Below are 17,020 nucleotides of genomic sequence, written 5' to 3' on the forward strand. Positions count from 1 at the left end.
TAATTATAACCAAACTTAGGTGGGTAATAAAAACCTTTTTTAATCTTCTTCCGTGTTTTTTTCTCTTAATCAGTTTTTATATGACAAAAACCAGCAAACAATAGTGGAAACACAACGACTGTTAGTTTTTTGGGAATCATGAAGATCATACAGATAGTGATAAGATTGAGAGTTTCGACAACTATTAGGAATAACAAATTATTTAGCACGAATATATCTAGTAAGTTCATTAAAAGAATTTGAAATAACATTTTCATAATTTGATCTTGTTTTCACACCACAATCATGCAATGTTCATACTAGAAGTTGGGATCACATGACAATATCATCGTATAACTAAAGAGAAAAATCATGTATCAGTAAAAAATATCATAATTATTATGTTTTAGGGTTTAAAAATTTGGAGTATGGCCTGTACGTGGCCATGATCGGTTATACCTCAATTTTAAATATAAGTTAAGATAGGTTCTACCTTGTCAACATGTATTTGTTATTCAAAAGATATTAAATAAAGAAATGGACCAATCATGATTTCCTTTTCATTACCAAACAAGTTTGTATATGTACTTCCTTTAAAAAATTGTTATAAAACATTGTTTCCTAGGATGAAATCAACACCTATAGCTTACACATAATCAAATAACTAAATACAAAGATTATGTTGACGTCATAATTACGAATTAAGTTCCAAAAGATAAGCGTTTATACTTCGTAATTCAATAGATTCTTTGACACGTTGATCATAATGATATGACCAAGTTTAATCACTAGAGTATTATATATATACAGCTTCGCATGTTATGTTTTCAATATAATACGACTTGAAAGATATGTTAGGAATGGAAACAAGTCAAGTCAGTATTACTAACCTCAAGTGGAAGGATGATGTCCTCGCTGCAGTCATTAAGTCTTATCATTCTTCAGGTATTCGGGTTAATATTTGTACGTCTCTACATTCCTAGACTTTCTAGTCTAACATAAACGAAGTTGACTCTAGTATTTAATCAAGTGACTCTAGATGAGTTTTTATACTTAAATATGACAACCAAACTTGACATACCAACGCTTGGTGGGCTCAATCGAGCTATGAGCTAACATTTACAATAAAAAAATAGATGTTTAACTGATTCAATCGAGTGATTACAAAAATCCACAAGGATTATCAATATCATCTAAAAACTATCCTAGTTTTTTTCCTAACAAGCAAAGCATTATGAATACATTTCCATAAGAATACTTTAATTTTTTGAGAGAAATTTAGTTTCCAAAAGGTTTTTCAAAATTTAGAATTTGATACAGAATCAGTAAGAAGATTATGCAGTTTCTCATATAAAGATTTAGCAGGAAATTCACCACTAGTGATTACCCCATCCTAATTTATCTTTCTTCGGATGACCTTCATATTCCATGTTTTGTGGAAAGTTATTTCTGACTTTACCAATGTTCCACTTTTTGTTGTGAGAGTCCATTAACTCTGACATAAATGTTAAAAAGTTGTATCTAGTACCATAAAATGAGTCAAGAGGATTCTCAATACATGTTATCTATTTGTCGGACCATATATTAATCTTCTTATCATCACCTACATCCCAAAAACTGTATTTGTGTATGAAAACACTCTAACACTTCCAAATCCATGATTTGTTGCAATTTTTTTTGCATGAAACATAGATGAATATCTAAAGTACTTAGCTTTTAGCATAATAGCCCAAAAAAAATATTGTTGAGTTGCTACTCTCTAAGCAAGCTTTGCAACCATAGATTTATTCATTTTATTTGCCTCTTTAGAACTTAGACCACACATTTACACTGGTTTACGTGAAAAATCCCATGCTTTCGTATAAAAAACTTTAGCATTTTATTTCCTTCACCCACCAAAAGTCTCGTTGGATAACATTGACTCTATGAGTAATTTTTTTTAGGCAAAACAAAACAACCCATCTAAAGATATGTGGAGATAAATATGTCAAGGAAAATCGATAGATATGCGAAAGTAAATCATATTATTGGTTTTAAAGTAACTGATGTTCCTAGTTTTATGATGCCATGGTTTGCTTGACTTCTTATATTGAGTTGAAATTGTCAGAGACACACATTTAGTCCTCCAAGGCACTATTAGTTAACTAAATGTACCACAGAAAGTAGTACTATATTGAATATATTTACGTAAGCCTAAAGAAGTATAACTATTAGACGTTTATAAGTTGTAACAACGCATCTTTTTAGACAAGTCTAAAAACTTGAACCATTTTTTAAAATTCCAGGGCATACAAAAAATATTCCCATCTTGGGTGATCTGATAAGGGGTCTCTAGTGGGTAGTTAAATTATCCATATACCCTTAAACCGTTAAATTACTAATTTACCCTTATCCTTAATATAAAAACCTAAATCAGTTTAACAAAAATCAAAACCAGTTTCTATATCATTTCTTCATCTTCCTCCTCTATCCGAACTCTTCCCCTCCCTCCCTCACGAATTTTTTTTTTCATCGCATTGATTAATCGTCGGTTCACGAAAATTTGATCGACGACTAAAATCAACTACATAATGGGTCGTACAAAACAAAAAGCATGAAGTAAGCGTTCTAAATCGTTTTCAAATCCATCAATAGAATAAGAAGAACCAAATGAAGGAGTTGTAGAAACTGAAAATGAACCTGAAATCAAACCAAAAATTCGAACAATTAGGGTTTTTAACGGCTACAATGTTGGGTTTGGCTCAATTGAGCAGTATTATAAGCCGAACTTCTCCTGAAATTTCATTTTGAAAGTGTGTATGAACAATTCGACTTAAAAGATCATATGATTTTTATGCCGAACCTAGTCTGAAAAGACGAGGGTACCCAAATATACCTCAATCTAAAAAAATTCCACCTGTAAGTCCTTTCTCCGAAATTGATTGTCTATGGACTGAGTTGAGACAATAAAACTAATCGGTTCACACTTCGTGTGATCGTCTATGGATACGAGATCGAGAGAATACACCAAAGAAGTATGTTTACTTGGTAATAGGTTCGGACTTAACCAAACTCTATAGGATTGTCTATCAAGTAAAATAGGAATTAACGTTTGTGTAATTTACTTTAAATTATAATAAGCACAGTTATAATTGCGGAAAATAGAAGTAAATGACACAACAAGATTTTGTTAACGAAGAAACCGTAAATGCATAAAAAAATCCTGGACCTAGTCCAGAATTGAATACTCTCAGAATTAAGCCGCTATACAAAATTATACCAACTTTGTATAGTTGAGACCAAGAAAGTAAACCTATAGTTCACCTAATTTCCTCAGTATCCTTGCGCCTCCAACTTGCAGTAATTCACGCACTTGGAACAATTCCTTTGGTTCGTATTCCAAACAGTAAAGGAACAACAAATATGTTTGGTAGCAACTCTTTTCAAACTAAGTGATATGAGTCTGACAAAGGCTCTTCCGTTTAACCAATAAACTCCTTTGTCGGGTCCTTATATCAATCTCTTAACAACTACCAAAGTAATTGTTTAGACTATGCAATAAATACCATTAATCACAAAGAAGTGTATTGATGTCGATCTACTCAACTAATCAATCCAATCTATCACAAGGATAAACCGATTATAGTTGGATCCCTTTCCATCCGAATCAAGTATTGTGCACACCAAAGATTATGAACCCAAAAGTCTTGTTTGTCTTCAAATCTTCTTAGATCTTCAATCAGCACCTGCACACAACCAACTTGAATCTTTTGTGATCAATCACACACAAAACGGAGTTTGTTAACGTTGGATTATCACAAGACGTCTTTAGATCTACAAACAGTCTAAATATCCCCGTCGAAACTTTTACATAGTTTGCGTAAATATTATATTATAAGAGAAGATTCTCAAGCATAAACAAACTAGGTGCAATCAAAGTCAACAACCACTAGTCAATCAAATCAAGAAAACTAAAATAAACTTCAATTATCTAGTTTCCCACCAACGGTACTAATAGATCTTCTCAATCCCAAAGAAGTCTTTAAACCGAGTGGCTGTAAGAGATTTCACCTAATTAGGTTACTTTCCTCTCCGAATAGGCGGGTCCACCAGTAACAACACAACTAGGTAGTTTTGTGGCTCTGAGGATTAGTTTGCTAGTAATGCAAACTTCAATATTTATAGACAAGGAAGTTTGGACACCAAGGAATTTCCAAAACCAAATATTCTCAAAGATATGCAATAAACACAAATTCGGTTTTCATGATTCTTGGAATTGCACTGTCCAAATATCGAAATCTCAGTAGAAAATCTACAATCAGTAAATGCACATTACTAATTATTATTTTCTAAAGATATGCATTTAATTGCTAGAAATTAAATAGCATATAAAAACTAAGCAACCTTAATTAAAAGATTCTCAATTTATTTCGATCCGGGATTCTCCTTTAGCTATTAAGGAATATCTTTAAACAACTAAAGATAAGAGTTACTGTATATGTTCAAAGTATGTCGACATCCTTACTTTGTAAACCCTTTTTTCATATTTACAATCATGGAACCGACTTTCCACACTTACAAACATGTTTATAATTGGTTCATATGACTTCCAAGAACTATGTGATTGATTATCCTATCAAATCACCAACCATGGGTTTAACAGTTCTACCAAAAAAAGTTTCGGTTCTATCTCCATGTGAGTAATGTGCATAGTCACGCTAGTTACCAAAACTTGGTTGACTACGTACTAGGATCGGTTCCCCACATACTTATGGTAATTACTTGTATTCGGTTGCACATGTTCATAGGATCGGTTCCCCCAATACTAAGAACGTGCTGCACATGTTCATAGGATCGGTTCCCCCAATATCTAAAAACGTGTTGCACCTCTTACAAGGATCGATTCCCCACTTGTGATTGGTTGCACCTCTTATTAGGATCGGTTCCCCAATTGCTAGATTAAAGTTTCACCAATTACAACGTATTGATCATACCATCTTGAGTGATTACTTAAGATCGGTTTCACTAATAAAAGTCATACCAATACATAAGTCAGGCCTTGTGAATAGTTTTACCAAGATACATAAACGAGTTTATGAGCGGTTATATTAATCACACATATTGGTAATTCAAAATAGATTTGCAATGAATAACAATACCAATAAGCCTAGCGATTTCCCTTCCGATTCACAAAACGAGTTTATGAACTTACTTCCTTTAAAAGAATGTAACGACATTGTTTACTAGGATGAAATATCCACTCATACCCAACATAATCACAATAGCATTCATACGATTATGTCGATGTCTTATATACAAAGTTTAATGGTTAAGCAATAAACCTCGTATTGTACTCCTTAATACTATGTCTAACTAGAGTATCATACACATCTTCACAGTTATGTTTCAATATGCACGACTTGAAAGATACGTTAGGGAGTGAAACATTTCAAGTCAAATATTACTAACCTCAAGAGGAAGGATGATGTCGTCTTCGTAGATCCTTACTTCTTCACATTATTCAAGTCTTCATGTAATACTTGTAAACCTCATATCCTAACACTTTCAAGCTAACCTATACGAAGTTGACTCTAGCATATAATCAAGCGACTCTTTAAATGATTTTTGGTTCACTAAAATATGACAACCAAACTTGACATACCAACGCTTGGTGGGTTCAACCGAGCTATGCTCTAACATAGTCACATAGAAGAGATGCATGTGTTGTTCAGCTTATTCGATAATATTGAATTTGAGCCGATTATTGTTCGTCTAGTATATAGTTCCATAGGTTCGACATGTTATGATATTGCAATTTTAAGCCGAACTACTCACCGATATTCTAGGACAATGAACTTTTATTGGTTCGGCTTAAAATGGTATATCGGGGTAGCCGAACTAATCACTGAGATTCTAGGACAATGAACTTTTATTGGTTTCGTCTTAAAATGGGTATTTCGGGGTAGCCGAACCCTTTGATTTGATAACCCATACAGCATGAAACTTGAGTTAATTCACCATTTTTCTTTTTTGTTCAATGTATTAATCATGTTTTATACTTGTCTTAGGAATAACAAAGTTAAAAATAAGAAGAGGATGGAGGTTATGCCTTCTAATTCTAAAACTCCCGATCCTCGAGGAGGAGGTAATAAAAAATTGGGAGCAGGAGTCACAGGAAGTGACAAAGACACCACGTTAGAAATTTCTAAGAGAAATTTCCAAGATTCGGCGTAACTGATCAAAACCCTTCCTCCATCTTGGGCAAAGACGTGAGACTTCTGATCACAATGATGTCGTCTGAGTATCGAGTCTTAAACATAACTTTGGGTTTCTAACTTTGTCAAGTTCGGCTTAAACGTAATCTCTATACCAAGAAGAACCTTGTATATTGGTGGGGTTCGACCTTTGAGTTTCTTGCCGAACCATATCCTGTATTTTCAATTATGTTCTTTAAAAGTGATTTGGCGCATACATAATATTACGGGAAAGCCGAACTTGTTGCTTGTGTTTCATACCTTGCATCGTGGTATTCAACGACGGATGGATCCCTATGGGTTTCCAATAGTTCCTTGTTTGCTTGTCTAGTTTGGAAACGATTCAATTTGTTATCTTCCTACCTTTTGGACCCCCTTCTCCGGTTCCAAAATATTCTCTTAGGTGAAAGGATACATAACCGACATCATGTATGCCATGAGATTTGTTTTTGAGATCGGAACATCCTCTTATACATTTCCGCAAACATTTTCCCATTTACCGTGTCCCAAATCTCTAGATCATCCTCGTCATCTTCGGTTGGGAGAGGCCCAAAGCTTAATTTTTTCAAAAAAAGATCAATATCATCAAATGGTATGATACCATCCTTGTACCGAAGTATGCCATGGCGGTATGTAAATCCCATAGATGTCTTCATTTTACAAACACACTCTTCCTCCAAGTTAGCGGACAATGTCTCAATCAACTCCACTTCTTTCATCACTTTGTCAATGCATAGATGGGAGACTTTATATAGCCATTTATTATCATAGTATTTGTGTTTGAACATAACGTTATGTTCGAATGCCGCTTTAATTCTCACAATATCACTTTTGAAATATTCATTCATTGCATCAAATATTGTGACAAACGTGTCAATGCAACCAAAAATATTCTTCTTCAACCGATAATTAGCCGACTCTACCATACTTGCTTGGTTGTCAAAGTGTTTGTGTCGATTGGTGAAACAAAACAATTTTTCAATGATTTAAACCTACAAAAACGAATTAAACATAATCTGGATTTATACCTGTGTATTACTAGCATCGGGTTCCTCATCTAAGTATTCATCATCTGGATTTGACTCATAAAAATCATCATCACGAGTTTGAGTTTGAGTTTGAGTTTGTGAAAAATTATTCTCATAATTTAAGAAATCAGCCATTAGAGGATCATTGTTGTGGTTGATGTGTATTTGCCTAGGTTTTTTAGATGAAGATTGTCCCTCCTCATCCATTGAGATTACTTGAATCAAAATACAATTGTTCCTCACTTCCCCTTCTCCTTCTCCAAAAAAAACTAACTTTTGTCTTCCTCAAATTTATCATCAACACAAACTTTTATAACTTAATTATCTTAATCCCTAATCACTAACATTAATCACTAATCAAAATTATTAACAACTAATCAATGCTATTAACAGTAATACTGAAAAGGTAAATTTGACAATACAAAAAATATTTGGTTAAGAGCTTTTGAGTTTACTACCTACAACCCGTTTTTATCGTTATGCCGTGAAATTTTTACATACGCCTAAAACATGATTCAATAACTTTATTAGGTCTTTTAAAAAATTACAAAGACAAGAAAATGGACCGAAAGGGCCCTTGGAAACAAAATTATTAAACAATGATTCCAAACAAACAACCAAAAAAACAACACTAAAACAACCCCTCTCACATTGAAGTGGGACCCGCCCCCAAAAGCATAACAGGGGTCCCATTCCAATGTGAGAGGGTTGTTTTAGTGTTGTTATTTTGGTTGTTTGTTTAGAATTTTTGATTATTTAAATCTAAAGTAGCTAATGATGGTACCCTCTACAAAATAATTACATGAAATAGCTAATGGTGGGATACATCGTCTGCTAAAATTTACTTTTCTTTATGTGCATGTTTCAGAATATCTTCGAAAAGTCTTATAGCGTGTTTGGATGCACATTCAGAAATTGCTGACTTCTAAAAGTCAAGAAATCAAAAGTCAATTTGGCAATAATATTTCAAAACAACTTCTAGAAGCAGAAAAACCGGCTTTTTTGTGAAGCAAAATAGTTTTGCTTCTGACTTTTATTTCTGGAGAAACAGAAATCAGAAACAGATTTGTATCCAAATTGGCTATTAGCAAAACTGATACCTAAAATTAGGGGTGTGCAACGGACGGACGATTGCGGATTAGGGGTCACCCGCAACCAAACCGTCAAAGTTGCGAATTTGGAAAATTGAACCGTAACCGGCCCAATCACCCGCGGATTTGACATCCACGGATTAACGGGTGATGCGGACCGGATGCGGATTAACCGCAGATTTAGAATTTAAAAAAAAAAAAAGTCTGCCTATTTGTGAAAATCCCTTCATATGAGTAATTGATCTCTCTATTATGTTAAGTCACTGTCTCACTCCCATGATAATAAATTAATAACAATGAAGCAAATGCCAAAATTTTGTTGCACAATATTATGAGTACAATATATACTTACTAGGTAGTAATCTTAATTAATACTGCAACTGATAAGTGTAATGATCTTTAATCATTTGATGTAGCACCTTGTTTTTGAAAACGAATTTAATTTCCTCTATGAATTGACAAACAGCAGGATAAATTTCCTGGATTAGTGCTTTAGCAGGGTTCTTGTCCACATTAGACCATCTTTGACGGATAATTAACTGCTACCTTGTTTTGTGTTTATATTCAGTATCAAGAGGAGGGCACAGCTTCTTTTTCCAGTAGTTCTCACAACGCACGGAGTGGATCACATGCAAGCATCGAGAAGCTTCAAAACCTTCAGTTTCTTCAAGAAGATTATGCAGATCTTGAAATGTTCTCTGAAGAGGACGGACCTCTTATTCCCAGTAAATTAAATTAGAGATATCTAATCTAATCTAAAATCTAAAACTCAATTTTTGCGGGTGCGGTTGAATCCGCGGATTTCGAAGTCCAACCGCAACCAAACCGCTAAACCTTGCGGATTTGAAAATTCAACCTTGTCCGATTCATAGACTCTTGCGGATTGTTTTTCACCCGCAATTGTACGGACGGTTGCGGGTGAAAACCGCGGTTTCGGTTTTTCTGCACACCCCTACCTAAAATAATCATGCTATAACTACAGTCTACGAATCAGACGCTCCAACTATTTCGTCCACCATCCAAAGACAGCCCACTCCAAAGCCCATTCTAACCTGTGACTGTAGCTTCGATTTTGGCTGAATAGTGTACTGTTGTTTTCTCGACGGGGTTTCTTACATCTCAATTTATTTTACATTGGAAGTTTTGCTAGTGTTAAATGCTGATAACAAATCTATAGTAAAGTATTAAACTGACTTTCATCAACATTGTACATGACAATGATACTATCCATCCAACAATGTTCATAAAAAAACAAATCTGGAAACAACAAGGTTACAGAAGTAAATCAAGATTGCAAGATGAAGGAAACCATGGGAAAAGAGACCCAAAATCTGGTTATCAAGATATTTTTCCTTATCAGGAAGCTTTCAAGTCATCCAATCCAACACTAGCCTGAAGCAAAAAACGACAAAAATAATTAAAGAAAACATAAATAGATAGAAAACAGATAAAAATAAAAAGAGCTAAAGGTACAATTACGATGAGTAGTAGCTGTAAATCTGTCTACTAATACAAGAGCCTAAATTATACACTTTCAGGAGAATTATACAAGTGAAAGGCTTTACTGAATGATCCACATCTATTCATTCTTGCCGATCATTCAGGGGTTATAGTAGTTGTCTTTTTTTTTTTGAATTAACTGAGCCTAAGTTTTCAGGAGACAACCCCGCATTCTTTCATATTTTTAGTACAGTTTGTTATTTCAAATCTTAACAGAGCCAGCAGGGTCTCAGTTCGGATGTTGGATTACAACAACAAAAAGTGCATGGAAGAGGAAATTTACCAGAAACTTGTGGTTCTCCACCAGAAATGGGGAAAACTCAGTGCAGAATCTCTGAATGTCTGCGTTGATATCGCCTGTTCCTCCTATCACGTCCATGAATTTCTTCCTATCCGGAGCAAGCTTCATAGCCATCTGCAACAGCAGCAATAAGTCGAGTTATAAAGAGAAAAATGACAAAGGGGGCGGAAGAGTTACTTTGCGCCCTATGCACATTATGTTAATATAATACTCTCCACTTACACTTTCAGGTTAATAAAATTATTATCTATATACTCTCTTTAACTTACCCATGCACATCACCTTCAGCAAAATATTACATCATTCAAAACTCTCATGCACGATTGAAGAATGAGTGATTGATAGTCTGCCAGTTTAATGGACATATATACCTATGAGTGTTATTAATAGTGCCTGAGGTTTGTAGATGCATAAAATATTACAGAGAGGTTATTAAGTGATGTTTTTATAACTTTCCTCAATACCAAGAGATTCATAGAAAGCACTAATCTGCAATATCATGACACTTATTATGGAAAATGAACACCCAGCTGATGCTTTAACTGATAACAGACTCGATCTCCTCTATAGTAACCGACCTTATGATTGCCATGAGAACGCAGTTCAGCAGCATCGCAATAGGGTTTCCAGGTAACCCAAATATGGATAAATTATCCAAACAATGACGGATATCAAACTAAAGCATAATTTATGTAGCTTAGCATAACCAATTAGTTCCTCGAAAAGACAAAAACATTTGCAGAAAATTCGGGATAAGAATATTTACCGTGAAACTTGAACTGGCAAGCCAACCATGCCATTTTTTTAGTGTCTTTGTGTAGGAATCAGTGCATGCTTGTGACATCGTCCAATCAGGGTGGTCAATTAAATTGCGGAACAATTCAACCAAGAAGTCCATGGCCCTGAATAAATTATCAACACAACATACATAAATGTAAATTAGTTAATGAAGAAAGTAAATAACTGCACAAACGTAGATTCAATGCAGAAGTATAAGTAACCAATGGCCATAAGCTTCCGGCACTTTTCACCAACATCCACATCCATAAAGAAATGAGAGGAAAGTTGAGAAGCAGTTCATTTACAAGAGCATACATAGTAATAGAAAGGCATGAGGCTGAACCTTGTCAACCAGAGGAGGCCGTTTGTGCAGCTTGATGAAGATTTTGCGGTTTTGGCCTCAACCTCTACTTTTACCAAGCTGTACAAGTCAGCGAACTGTGAAGGATTGGAGGAATATTTGGCATCTAACCTCTGCAAGCCCAGAAGTAAAATAACAAATTAAAAATAGAAGAATACAAGTATTCTACAGTTCATAGACAAAATGTTTAAGTAAATTGAGCCAGAGAAATTTTCCACACTCTAGCAGTGGCACTAAATGATGCAGATTATTGCTCAAATCATAGCAAAAAGGTCAGAAAAGTTGCACTCGCAACCTGAAAAATCAATCTTATCATTGAAACTTCTACTTTGACACTTCAATCTCAACAATTTTTAAAAATTTTGTGTTTATGCCGCAAATCATTCAGTTGCTGAGCTGTATTTCAACTTTTACTATCAGAACAAGTCGGGATCATATCGATAGAGAAACAAAAGAAATGTATCAGATTTATGAACATGAAAAATCTGTTATTTTCTGTTTGTATTGTTTCAGTTTCGTGGATATGGAAATATAAGGAGTCATAGAAAGCATTTGAGTTGAGTTTGTATTGTTTCAGTTATTATAGATTGCTTTAATGTGTTCATTATCCCATTTTTTGTGTACAGTTAAAATTTTGGCAACACTCAACATCACATCATATAGAAAATTCTAAAGGTTGGCAAAAAAAAAAGAAGAAGAAGAAGAAGATGATGTTTGAGCATTGATAGAGACAATATCTGGCCGACTACCATTTACTTTGAATTTCTGTTTATTACTCTATAACTTTGCTAAATAGCTATGTTGTTGTTGCTAGTCATTTATTATGGCTGCGCTTGGTATCAAAGAAAAATTTGAATGATGCAACTGGTTTAAATATCTTAATTCACAAGGTAGCAAGTGGTAGATTTGGTTTTCGTTTCCATTGACTCTTTAAATTGTACAACAAAAAGGATGCAAATGTTTTCAGCGCTTGTGAACGCAAGAATTCCCACTCTCAAGCTCTATAATAGCTCCCAAATGCAAATCAAATCAGTTTCGAAGTCTATCAAGTGTTTCTCCCACTTTGCATTGTGTGCATTTTATCTAGATACCAAGAGGATCCTACAATTTTCAGTCAATACCGTGAACATGGGTAAGAGATTGAGAAGGAAACCAATGTAAAATTGCCAAGATAACTTCATCAGGGAGGCTGGAGAAAAGATCTTACTGATATATTGCCCCCAATATCAGATTTAACGAGTGTCATGGCAGCTCCAAACTTCTCTGAAACAATATGAAATGGAATATTTATCGTTAGAACCCCAACAAGACCTAGTTTATACACAGAAGTATGGAAATGCACTTCTTTCGGCATCCTTTACAGCTAACAAAATAATATAACAGATAGCCTAGTCAAAGATTGTAAACTTTAAGAAGCGCACATCACATGAGTAAAGGATGCCTTGCAGGTATCCTTGGGCTATATAATATGTCTATAGCCATGTTTCTAGGTAACAACATCACAGAGTGATAATTCACATCAACAGCCCCTCATAATACAATACTACCGTGTAGTTCTTACGAATGAAAAGACATAAGTGCCAGCACCAGTTCCAATATCAGAAAAGTTTACCTATCACAGGAAGTATAAGCTTGCAAGTATCCAAGAATGGCTTGGTCAGCATTTGCCCTTCCTCAGATTTCACATTCTTCATTCCTTCCAAACATGGAGTGAAAACAGTGCCCTCCATTCTTATGTTTTACTGCATAACCAAGATACTTCAATCATCAGATTGACAATTATGAGAATATCACTGAAACCTTAGATGAGATTTAAAAACCTCTGATCATTTTATACCGATAAGTAAATGAATCTTTTTGATAGAAATAGAAAAGAAGAAAATGGAAAACTCCGATTCAGTCAGATCTGTCCATTTAGATATGGAAATCTATATCTGACAATCAAAAACCCTAGAATCTCTTAACGATCAGGAAATCGATTCCAAAACCAACTTCTTGTCTTCCCTAACTGATAAACAGTAGTTTAAGTTAGACTAGCGGTTGATCACCTGATTACAACAGCATGTGATCCGCTGTACAATATTCAAAATGATACAAGTGATCAAAGATTTCGGATTTCATTTCGATCTGATTCAACATCGTTTAAGAATCTACCAAAAAAAAAAAAAAACTGTACCAAAAATTGAGAAACAAAACTTACAGTGTTGATTCAGAGAGATACTATCAATTCAATGGTGAAGAAGAAGAATCAAAGGAGAGAAAATGAAATGTGGGGGAATATGCCCAAGGCCAAGAGAGTGGAGCTGATGAGGGGAGGGGAGGGGAGTGTGTATTTTTCCCACCGAAATATTGTGGGTAATAAAATAGCGAAAGTTGGCAAGAATATTTTTGGTAGTGGCGAATGTTATGGACGGTCGGTCGGTCCCTATGGTGTGGTCAAACCTATCAGTTATCGTGACCCGTGGTGGAGTTCCACTCTTTTTCCGGTTTCGGCCTAATTGAAACGGGTCGGAAAGGACCGATCCAAAAGACCAAGCAGCCTGCCAAAGTAGATCACTTATGCCTGAATGATATAAATTTGAAGTGTCTTTAGTGTTACAAATTGCAATAGACCGCTGTAAAGGAATGGGTATGGTGCTAAACTGCCGGGATATGCAATCACATGCAAACATAACAACAAATTAAAAGATGCAGAAAAAAGAAGAAGAGAGGAACTCGCATATGGAAGGCATTCGTCAAGGACCAAGGTAACTGTTGGCTGTTCCACTATCCTGCATAACATTACCCCTCCAAAAACACATTGCTTTCTATTCTCAATGCTGCCACATTCAGTAATTGGGATCATAGCTCCTACGATCACCAACATTTGCTATCCATATGACTTCCAACCACCTATAAGTATCGCAGTAACAGCCTCAATTCTAGCAAACTAACCCAATTGGCACCTGGTGGTCAAAAGCTTAAGTGAGTAGTGCTAATACCAAGCGCAGTTCCATCTCATACAAGGAAGCAACAACAACAAAACTTCTACATTCTCAGGAAAACACTTCTCTAATAAATGATGCCCAAGACTCTTGAGTCTTGAGTTCTAAGAAAACAGCTGCTCTCATTCTCAGAAAAAGGCTTACGATAAGAAAAATAGCAATGTTTCTTTGCAACCTTAAGGATTTACAAAGCTTTTTATTTAGTCTTAGTTCCTTTTCTGTCAAAGGTTACAACTTTCTTTGCAAAAGAAGGGAAAAAGAACAAAACAACCTGACAATGCAACCCAAAAAAGCAGCTGAGCATTATGATGATACTGCTACACACAACAAAAACCGACATATACAACCTTGCTAACTGATGATCCAAAAAGCGGCTGAACGTTAGCAAGTCATCAAAAAAAAAAAAGAAACCCAAAAGATATCAGAACACTGATCTACATCCGTACCTTCCTCCCTCGCATGCTATTCTGGCCTGCTTCTTTCTCCCCTAATTTCGTAGACTACCGATCTAACAGGCTCCTCCAAATTACGTATAAACTCTTCCTCTGTCTTCTCCTGGAGCTCGGAAACAGTAACATATTGAGGAAACATTTTGGTCAATGCTGTAAGTTTTGTGACTCCAGGAGCAACTTGATCATTTGGTTCCTTCCTGGCATCCGACGTAGATATTTGTCGGTTTACGCCTATGTTCTTTGCGTCTATTCTCAATGAGGATAGACCTAGTAGGCTCTTCACAACTAGCTATCAACTCTGCAAATTGAACTTCCTCGCAGATGGTATCGGAAACCATTTTTGGCAACACATCGGCCAAACCTGCAAGTATTCTGTCTCTAGCTAGGAGCAGCCTCGTGCCCTCTATTATGTAACGAAAAGTACTGTTCTATATCAGGGCCTAGCTGATTCTTAAGTCTAACTATCTTTGCATTTGAATCTGTTTTACTTTTAGCTGAAAGCTGAGCAGCACCAGCTAGAGTAGGAAAATTACTTTTACGAAGAGTCTTCAACTCTTGGATCTCAGCTACTATCCCAACATACTGAGGATACTGGTATCGAGTAACAGCCATAACAGCCAAGTTAAACTTTTCCCATTCTGGAACTAGCTCCTCCATGCCAAGGAGGAAAGACGAGGATTTAACCAACTCATCCCTGATCATTCTATAGGTACCCATACCAGTCCAACTCAAAACATCTCCAACATATGAAACCATAGCATCCATGGCACACATTCTTGTGTACATAGGACCCATGAGCACGTCATCAACTATCAAGATCTTAAAACTGCGGAGACGATTAAGGATAGCTCCGAGCTTAACAGCAGTTTCTGCCACCATCGGGAGCCCGATATCATTTGCTTTAGCGGATCCAACCACAGAACAAAGATCATATGTTTTTTTAGATATGAATTGATCATAATGTACATATATTCCCAGCCTCTGAATGGAATAAACAGAAGCTGACTAATAATAACAACGACATCCCTATTTGTTATCCCTGGTGGTCTTTCCTCTCTTAGCTTTTCCACCCATTTGGAAGTATCCCAGGGTGTATCTACCACTACATACCCAGTTTGCCTTATACTTGTGAGAATCTTGTCTTTTATGTCTTCGACTTCGAGATTAATACAAAGGAATGAAAAGTAAAGGCTTAAAGCTTCATTGACATCCTTGGTAATATTCAGATGATAGTTGATATTTGAGACAACTCTAACATTATTATCTGTGTCTTCCGGATCAGGTGCAGTTATTATATACAACACTTTGTCAGGTTTTGGTTTCGGGTGACTGCTACTTTCTCCTGCTAGTCTTTCAGTTCGTTTTTGAGACATTGTTCAAGAACTTATTAGGCTACGGTTTAAGGTATTTGATGGTATATGGCTGGTACTAATGGGAGGAATTAAGCTTAACACCAAAAAGTATGGAACTAGAGAAGTAATTTTTTTTGTTTGAGCGGATATAAATTAAAACAGCGGATTCAGTCATTACCTTTCTTGCTAGAGCAGATCACGGGAATTATACATTTTATTCATTACGTTCCTTCAATATCAACGTTTTGAGTTGTGAATTAAAGAGGCGTGATGTGGCATGATGTCTGTCCACGTGTTGTCAGCAACATCACATTGACAACATCTGTCATCCATAAGTACGTTATGTTCTACTCCTCATGCACTGGCTAGCCAGTACGGTAGTACACCTCATTTCTTATATTCAAATGCAACCCATTTTCTCGTTTTATTATTTTTCTTTGTAAAGACGAATATGAATCGTAATGGTCGTGTACTAGTGCAAGACTGAATGTCGTGTGGAACAAATAAATTTAGTACATCAAGGCGTTGTGCCTGAAGATTGAACCTGCAGAGAACTATGCAATTTCCAGTCTAATTAGGTTAAATCTGCAGGGAGACCGATTAACAATGAAGGGTACACGCCTCATTGTCTGTGTGGGAGGTCTGCAGTTCAATATGCAGAAAATACTTGATTGCTAATAATAACCGGAGTGTACCGCGGATCCGTGAATGATAATGGCACGTTGTTGGATGAAAGTTTCACTTGTTGCATCCCCTGCTGCTTCTATAGTTTCGCAATCACATGTACAATAATCATATTCCATAGAGAGCTAATACTAGTGAAGATGATATTTTTCTAACCTTTACGAATCTACAGAGTTTTGTTTTTTGTTTTGCCTTTCTTTCATGTCAAAGGTTACAGCTTTCCTTGAAAAGGAACAAAACAAAAAAAACACTATACAACCAAAAAAGCAGCTGAA

The 17,020-nt window shown here is 35.6% G+C and overlaps 1 protein-coding gene across 1 annotated transcript; it reads right to left on the reverse strand.

Annotated features, from left to right (window-relative positions):
* Positions 1–9,488: 9,488 nt before the first annotated feature.
* Positions 9,489–13,656, reverse strand: LOC113283132 (glycolipid transfer protein 1-like). Its single transcript, XM_026532289.1, has 7 exons — positions 13,474–13,656; positions 12,886–13,015; positions 12,481–12,536; positions 11,256–11,386; positions 10,899–11,034; positions 10,115–10,246; positions 9,489–9,723 (listed from the first exon to the last, which is right to left on the reverse strand). The coding sequence occupies exons 2-7, from the start codon at positions 13,001–13,003 to the stop codon at positions 9,688–9,690; spliced, it is 609 nt and encodes a 202-aa protein (XP_026388074.1). The 5' UTR covers positions 13,004–13,015; positions 13,474–13,656; the 3' UTR covers positions 9,489–9,687.
* Between the last annotated feature and the right edge of the window lie 3,364 nt (positions 13,657–17,020).

The sequence above is a fragment of the Papaver somniferum genome, chromosome 5 (assembly GCF_003573695.1).
Source record: "Papaver somniferum cultivar HN1 chromosome 5, ASM357369v1, whole genome shotgun sequence".
Classification (NCBI taxonomy): Eukaryota; Viridiplantae; Streptophyta; class Magnoliopsida; order Ranunculales; family Papaveraceae; genus Papaver; species Papaver somniferum.

What these genes read in the sequence shown, in the direction of transcription:
- LOC113283132 (XM_026532289.1), bottom strand. Translation starts at nt 13,003, where the DNA reads ATGGAGGGCACTGTTTTCACTCCATGTTTGGAAGGAATGAAGAATGTG. An exon ending in ATATTGGGGGCAATATATCA is followed by an intron (nt 11,387 to 12,480) that starts GTAAGATCTTTT and finishes CTGGGCTTGCAG; the next exon opens with AGGTTAGATGCCAAATATTC. An exon ending in TTGCCAGTTCAAGTTTCACG is followed by an intron (nt 10,247 to 10,898) that starts GTAAATATTCTT and finishes CTGCTGTTGCAG; the next exon opens with ATGGCTATGAAGCTTGCTCC.